The sequence below is a fragment of the Atta colombica genome, unplaced genomic scaffold (genome assembly GCF_001594045.1).
Source record: "Atta colombica isolate Treedump-2 unplaced genomic scaffold, Acol1.0 scaffold210, whole genome shotgun sequence".
In the NCBI taxonomy this organism is placed as follows: Eukaryota; Metazoa; Arthropoda; class Insecta; order Hymenoptera; family Formicidae; genus Atta; species Atta colombica.
The window spans coordinates 2,463,321-2,471,792 of record NW_017259306.1 but is presented as its reverse complement, the minus strand read 5'-3'; the positions used below and the strand labels follow the sequence as shown (position 1 = coordinate 2,471,792).

General features: G+C 34.5%; 1 protein-coding gene across 2 annotated transcripts; it reads left to right on the top strand.

Annotated features, from left to right (window-relative positions):
* The first annotated feature begins 3,676 nt into the window (after positions 1-3,676).
* Positions 3,677-7,071, top strand: LOC108687641 (protein bfr2-like). 2 transcript variants are annotated; one of them, XM_018193521.1, is made up of 6 exons: positions 3,677-3,978; positions 4,066-4,500; positions 5,039-5,192; positions 5,846-6,050; positions 6,560-6,634; positions 6,738-7,071. In XM_018193521.1, exons 1-4 carry the CDS (start codon positions 3,946-3,948, stop codon positions 6,034-6,036), a joined length of 813 nt encoding a protein of 270 aa, XP_018049010.1. In that variant the 5' UTR covers positions 3,677-3,945; the 3' UTR covers positions 6,037-6,050; positions 6,560-6,634; positions 6,738-7,071. The 2 variants fall into 2 exon arrangements, with proteins under 2 accessions (XP_018049010.1, XP_018049009.1); XM_018193520.1 differs by having other exon boundaries at positions 3,677-4,500.
* Positions 7,072-8,472: the final 1,401 nt, after the last annotated feature.

The following is an 8,472-nucleotide window of genomic DNA, read 5'->3' as shown; positions in this document are numbered from 1 at the left end:
TCCTTAATTCATTAATGTTCATTAATTTCTACTCCAGTTGTAGATTAATCTTAATCTCGGTTTAACTTTCTTTCCATTCTTAGAATTAAAAAAAGATAAACAGTAAGATAAACTGAAATTAAAATTAAGTTACAAGAGTTAGTAGAAACAGTTAGTAGAAACAGGCATAGGTTAGATATATATTTCTTAATCAAGGGAAAACATCTACCTCTTTAAAGAGATATGCAGGACGAAAGTTGGGATCTCAAACTCGGAACCCGTCGATTACAAATTGAAGGATTGAATATAACGTATGCCACGCGTCGTCTCGAGTAATGTTTTAAGACTAATTACAACAAGGGATCCAACATGTTTTATTAACATCGTTAGATGTTAAAGAGAGTTACCTCGCTCATTATAAGTGCAGCAAGTGTCGAGTTTTTATATACAAAATAATTAAAGAAATTATATCGTTTGATAATATTAACATGAATTAAATAAAAATGAAAATGAAATTTTAATGTTCATTAAAGCCAATTTTAATTGACTATGTTTTACAAAAATCCAAAAACTCGTGCTAATTGACAAAACCGTCGAACTATCAGTTGTTATTTTACGTGCATAAATTTTTCAGATTATCACTCTAGTGACCAATATGCTCGATGAATACAAAAATTTGTAATTGAATTCTAAATTGTATTTATTCAAAAAAAAATTTTCACATAAAGAAAATGTAATCATATATTCATTCAAAAGTATGAGTTTTCAAAAAATATTTATTCACAAAAAACTATGAATATTTAACGAGTATTCATATTCATTCAAACAAAATATAAACTGAAAAAAAAGCTCCAATAAGCAATCGTTAACTCTTAATTTAAACGGTACTTTAATGACTTTAAGTAAAAAAAATGAATTTTATTTATTTTTGACATTGTAATATTCAGATTTTATAAAGGAAACTTAGAAATTTGAAAAATATTTTAGAAAGATATACATTTTTATTTATAAATCTATCCATTTGATAGAGCGCCATACATATTTCGATATAATTCCGGTTATATGACAATAATGTTATAAATATTTTATAGAATATCTTGAGCGCGACATTATGGTTTGTGGACATTAAATTCCTAGATATATTATTTATTCTCAATAGAAATATCTTTGTTTAATCTATAAGTTAAACAAGGTCGCCCATCGTATAAATTGCGGATCAAACGCGCGATGTAATCGCGTAGCCATTGTTTTATATTATAGATTTCTTTTATAGACTTGCAAGCTATGTATAGGTAATACAGAGTAAAAGTGAATACGAAATGAAAATATTCGTATTCACTTTTACTCTATTCATATTAAAAAAACATTCATTCAAATGGAATGAAAAAATATTTATTCGTTTCTTAACAAATAAAAAAGAAATGTATTCGAATGAGTGTTTTCATTCATTTTTTATTCATTTATTCGAAGGTGCATTCATTGGAAATACTAATAGTGACGATTAAATAAAGTGATATGTTTTAGGTGGATTTGAACCCGGATCTTTGATTCACAGAGAGCAGACACGAAACTCTCTATGCCACGATCGCCACAAGAGTGAACGATGAAGAAGCCCGGACTGTCCGGGGAGAAAAGACGACGGTAAGGCCCCGAAGAAGAGAAGAAGGGGAGAGGTGGAATGCGCGCGGTTCTCGAAGGAGGAGCTGTCGGCGGTGAAAAATCACGCACCCCGCCACGGCTGGAGCGCAGCATCTGCTCTACATACCCTGGCTCTCAACCTATGTATCTACCTACACGCATCATCGTCGATCGACGATCTGTGAAAATCGCTCAATCGATGACCTCGAAGCGCACCTTCGCACCCGTGGTACGTGCGATAATCGATTCCCCGGTGCACGTTCTCCGTATGCTCCTCGAAATAATTGTGTCGCGCGGGATAATTATAACTTTCACAGATTATGAACGCGCCATTCTCTTTGCAATACGTATATTCTTTGATAATAAATCTACTCCGTTCTCGAGTCGACAAATTTGCTAATAAAAATGAAAAAAACTTTTCCAGCAAGTCGAATAGATTTAGATGGTGTACTATAAATTCAATTGTGTTAAAAGTGACTATAATACATGTATATATGTGTATAATTAGTATAGTGTAGAGTTAGTTTTTGTGTGAAAATGACGCTCTATGTATATAGTACAGGTTTGAATGTAAATCCATTTTTGTATGCAGTATAATGTGTTATTTTTACACAAAAAATTAATTATACTCATAGTATAGTGCAGTCACTTTTACACACATGGATTTGCAGTGTTTTATATAATAGCTCAATAAACGTGTAATTAATTAATATAATGTCATTTCTCTACAGATAATTCAAAATCTGTCTATTTCATCTGTCTATTTCATACTTTTTATGAAATACCGACTGGTGAGAAAGTCTTACTTTTGCAATTTTTTATTTACGACTTACGTCACCGCTTCGCGCTTAATGAATCGTTTCTTGTGTCCGTACATCCAAGCTGTCGTGGATAATCGTAGCTATTTTTAAAATCTCTCGCACGCGATCATTGGGGCTTCCGCGAAGACGCGGGAGAGCTCATCAATGAGAACCTCGAAGAATCGGAGTAGCAGAGCAAGATATACGTGTGCTGGCTGAGCTACCGGTCGGTCGGGTTGGGTCGCTGTTCTTCTGTGTTTCACATCTCTCTCTCTCTCTCTCTCTCTCTCTCTCTCTCTCTCTCTCTCTCTCTCTCTCTCTCTCTCTCTCTCTCTTTCTCTGTCTATTTGCTCGCTCTTCTCTTGCTGCCTTCCTCTTTTCACCTCCCGACTTATCCTGCTCGCTTTCGCCCTTTCTATCCCGCGACTGTTCCTCTCTGTCTCCACCGCTGCCGCTCACTCTCGTGAGTTGTTGTTCGGCTGTTTTATTACTTTTATAAATGCCGCCGCTACGATGCTACTACTACCACTTGCTCGCGAATCGGCGCGGCAGGCGTTTCCTTTGTTGGTCGCCACCACGCTCCCATTGTTGCTTGCAGAAAGATGCGAATTTTAATTTGATATTGTCTAATATTATTTATGTATGCGGTTAGAGAATCCTGCGGAAAGATGCCGCTCGCACGGACTCACATCTTGTGCCGTTTCTTCCATTCAATGAGAAATCATAGTCGTATCTATCTCAACGACTTAGCTTCGCATGAAAGCTCTTGTTCTTTCGTTCTCCATGCGGAGTCGCCCAAATCCGATTTCGTAAACATTATTTGAGTTTAATTCTTTTTCACGTATAATTCTTCTTACAGCAAAAAATTCAGCAACGAATATATTATTCAATAACTGTTTTATTATTTAACATTATCGATTTCAACATGCAGCACGTGATGAATTTTCCCTCAGAGTTTTCTCTCGCAAACTTATTTTTTAAGAAAAAAATCTTACCTCCTTCCTTTCCCCCTAATAATGTCTGACCTATTGTGCAAGTATTCTTAGCCGTCCTTCAATATGCTCAAAACCCCGTGGCACATTATCACGTCCCGTTCACCATAAGCGTAATCTAATTACCGGCATGTGCGAAGTGTCCGCCAACGAGGCATTAGACTTGCGCGTACGTGCTCAGTTCGCCTAAAGAAATCAATATTACAGCAATCCAGGTTCACGCTGCGAACTGCTTTGTACGACGGTACGCGCAACAGTTGCGTCGAGACAAGACACGAAGAGGTACAAGAATTGAATGCACCATCGCGTACCGACATCCAAGTTATTCAATCAACAAAAATAAATCGGAAAGTGCGTCCTCGGAGTTTTGGTTAATCAACAATTTGCAATGAATTGGTTGACTCTCAATTGGAAATCTACTTCGAATGCCGTCTAACACATCTCGCGTTGCCATGGAAATCCGCGAAAATGACTACACTGGTCCTGGACTAAAAATATTTAGGTAAACAACGTGGTACCATATATACTTTGTCAGGATGACAGAGAAACGACTGTCGTTGGGCATCAATGTAAGCATTTTACTAATACTGACGATATTTGGCGTGCTTCTGTCTTTGCCTTTGCGATTGTTGTTCGACACGAATTACTCCGAGCAGAATCACGGAGATGAAAGTGGTGTCAGTGACCCGGGCGAGAAAGGAAAAGAATCCGCGATACCGATAGATCATCGAAAATTAAAGCGCTGTCCGAATCTACAGTATGAGGATCGCTTGATGTCCGTCTTTATGAGCGATTACGACGGAAATTGCACGTACGTGCAAGACGAGAGCGACGATGACGAAGATGACGATGATGATGACAGCGACTCTGAAGAGGAAGAGGATAGTAGAGAGGATGAGGACGATGAGGAGGAGGAAACACACAAGTCCAAGAAGAGCATCGAAGAAATGAAAGAAAGCGCTGAAGAGATCTTGAAGTCGCGTCAAATGAAGTCCGTCACGGTGGCAGGCCACATACTCGTGACGATGTTGCTCGTATCAGTAATAGCTGCCCTCGTTGAAGTACTGCGAATACGCTTCGCCAGAGAAAAAGTATTGCGTCACATATTACAGAAGTCCTTAAGCGCTTGCGTTGGAACTTGGTATCCTTAAAGCGTAAGATATGTCTGTCAAGACGTACATTATTGAAAAATTTCACTTCAAGAATGTACATTTTTTTAGAATCTACCATTTGCTTCTTGAAAATAGTACAATATAATTTTCAAAAGATCTTCTAATTATTCAAAATAATTCTAATTATTCTAAATAAAATCATCATTTTAATTCTATAATTCGAAGATACTTTATTTCAACGTAAGCAATTAACTATACCTACTATCCTTGATTATTTGAGCACATTATGCACGATTTGCACTCAACTATATCGCCAGATATAAATTTAATCCCAGATTGAGCTAGATTCTTTGTTGTTTGCACCATTGGAGAATAAATTGCGATATTCGGCAGAGACCGACGGGATAAGCGCTTCGCTGTTTTCCTCGCGGAGCTATAAGTAAAAACCGTCTCTCGATGCTCGGATAGACACGCATTCGTGAAACTATTGCACCTTCTCTTTTCAAAAATGCATAAGGATTCGTCTAGGGCAGGCACGATTATTTCACGGAGAAGTTGCTCCTCCAACGTGGACATATCCGCCATAAGACGTCCCATTTCAAGAGAATTAATTAGAAGCTATAAGTCCTTTGATATACCAGGAGTGCATCATTCCACACTGCGTCTGTTAGGTATGTGTATAAAGTAATAAAGAATCATACAACCTTGGCCAAAAATATTAGATACATTATTTAACATTTTAGTTCAAAAATTGATTTATAGCATTTGCTGTGAATTATCCTTTTCTTTCAATAAGTCTTTAAATTTATGTATATACTCGATAATTAATAGGATATACAGATAAAAGAATTTCAAATTAATGAAAAAAGGTAAGTGCCTAAGATTTTTGGCCAAGACTATAATCTTTAAGTACACAGATATTTATCATAATTAAGGAGATCTAAAAAAAATATGTGAAATATACAGAAAGTTAATAAATTTCTATGAACAAAATTATCTTGTGGGGATCCTTAACGAAATTGAATGATCAGAGGTTTCAATTTTGATACTTCCCATGTATTTGCCTTTGCAATATTCTATATTGTGCTCCAGATATTTATCTATATCTTTAACAAAAAATAAATAATTAATCAAAAATATCATAAAGAATAATAAAATTTATATATTTTGACTAAACAGAAAATAAATATTTTAATGACATCTTCGATGATTGAGATACTAGCAAGTGTTGCTGGCACAATGCGGAAGATTGCGATCGGAGTATGAGACCGTTTTAATCCGATTAGTAATGGTAAGACGATAAAATTTAATTATCCATTCTTAGGAGCGCGGCCGCCCCCGCTTATCCGTCGCTCCTCATTTCCAACACCACAAGCAAAGAAAACCGCTACTTCATCTCTTTGCGGTACACCGAGTAAAGGGCTGACGCGGCGCCAATCGGCTGAATCAGAAGAAGAAATCAGGATTGTTACTAACACTCTTCATCATCGCACTCGTCTGATTCGACGCCATTAAAGCGACGAAACAAGGTGAAGATTATTAACTCTTTGAGGTCCAAATTATTTCTCGCAAATTAGTAAAAATCAAATATTTCGTCTTCTATTTAACCTAATCAGTAGACAGCGGATATAATGTAAATTGAAGAATTTTTATTATTTATCACAGAAAGAATGATTTTGCTGAAAAATTAAAAAATTTAGTTAGATATAGATCTGAAAATAATTATGTTAGAAAAATTTTTAGGTATAGAAAAAATTGATTGCTAGAATATAAAAATTTTAAATTTTTCAGCAAAATCATTCTCTCCATATAGAGGAATTTATGAAGCTCTCAAAACTTTCTACTGCTTATAATCATGCAATAATTCGAAAAACTATCACAAAGTACAATGCTGAATCCAACGATCATCGAATTGTAACTGAGCTGATTAACCATATTTGGAAGCTTGATAAAATCTTGAATTTTCTTTTAAAGATAAACGATAAATTGTATGACATAACAAACTCTCTCAGATAATCAATAAATCCTCTCTTTTCAGTATACATCAATCCATCAAATTCCTTGTATCTACATTGGTGACAAAATTAACAGGGTATACGTCTTCTACTATACGGTATGGTCTCTCACGTGATAGTTCTTATACAATTAGATAAAGAGTTATCAACCAAAAGATTGTAACTTCAAAAGATATACATATAGATAAGTATTGTCAACAGGTAACATGCAACGCACAATGATCACATCCAATGATCTTTCTTACGCTTGCACAACGTCGAAAAATTTAAGGAACAGATCTTCCAACGCATCCCTTACGGCGGCTTCAATAGTGCTCCATTTTCGCGACGCTTTTATATCACGCTGTTCATTAAGTTCTGCTTTCTAGCCAGGCACTCTTTGAAATATTTAAGATTACATTGATTAATATACAGAATCAATTTTCAGGATCAAAAACTATCGCGTGAGCTACGGTGGAAAGCTGAATTACTACAGCACATGCCTGGACTAACATGTTTTAATAAAGTATAATTTCTATATTTTTTTCCATATTCGTACAACATGCTTTAAGATTATTTAATCAAATGAAAGTAACTACAATTAATCTAACTTAACTTTTAATAAATTATCAATCTTCTTATCGCGCAATAATATTTGTTCCTAATGAACGTTTTAGAAATGTATGAGAAGCCAAATGTATATTCTTAAATTCAACTAAGGGTGCAGTCTTATAGTTTGATGCTATACAAATACTTCAAAGTATTTGATTGACCAAAAATTAATCATTTAGAAAAAAGAATTTCACTAATCAATTAATGAAAAAATACTTTGAAGCATTTATAGCATCAAGTGTACTGTAGCCTAAATTAATAATGTAGCAAAACTTTCATTTGAGATAAACTAAGAAAAATTATTTTTTTTTAAACACTTCTCTGATGAATGTGTGTGTGTGTGCGTGTGTGTGCGTGTGCGTGTTCGTGTGTGCGTGTGTGTGTAAACTTTTTTGAAGGCACTCGAATTAAATAGAATATAAATATATATGCACTTATCAAACTGACAGTACAACGATCGAACATCCTTATCTATGTGACTTCTATAATTTTCTTTAGGAATGTACCGGATCGTAAAATTATCAAATACCGGATATCGAAAATTTCTCTGGATATTCGATTGGATATCTGGAACAAGATTTCCAAAAAAAGAAAAAAAGCGATAATAAATTTTTTTATCTTTTCATAAAAAGAAAAAGCGGAAAGAGAACTATACAAGAAATTCAGCTGGCAAGAATAAAATTCTGCATCACAATGACTTTCAATATAAAATTTCAGCCGGAGAGAGAGAGAGAGAGAGAGAGAGAGAGAGAGAGAGTGTGTGTGTGTGTGTGTGTGTGTGTGTGTGTGTGTGTGTGTGTGTGTGTGTGTGTGTGTGTGTGTGTTATATCCGATCGGATAGTAAAAAATACCGGATATAAAATACTGAATATTTCCTGAATATCCAGTGCACCTCCAATTTTCTTAACGCATTTATTATATCTATTAATATATTATACTCAGAAAGAATTATAAAGATCATTTTTTGTCTCTACAAAAAGTCTCTACAAAAAGTCATAATAATAAACTTAAAATACAAATATTGTAATTTTCTAAGAATGTATGTACATAAATTTTAAAAAATAATTCCGATGTATTTTCGTAAAATGTTATTGTATTTCTGCTTCGACGGATCTTCAACAAGCTTACATAACTTCTATAAACTGATCATTGTCTCTCTTTCATGTGATATGTACAATTGGTGTCACATTAAGTTTGATCAATTGTGCATATACACAGTCATTGCAACTGAATGTTGTGTTGGCACAGTTAATCAGTTTTATTCACTACAAATAACAAAAAATTTTATTAATAATTTTATTAATAATAATTTTATTAAATTCAATTAAATAAATTTTTTGAAATT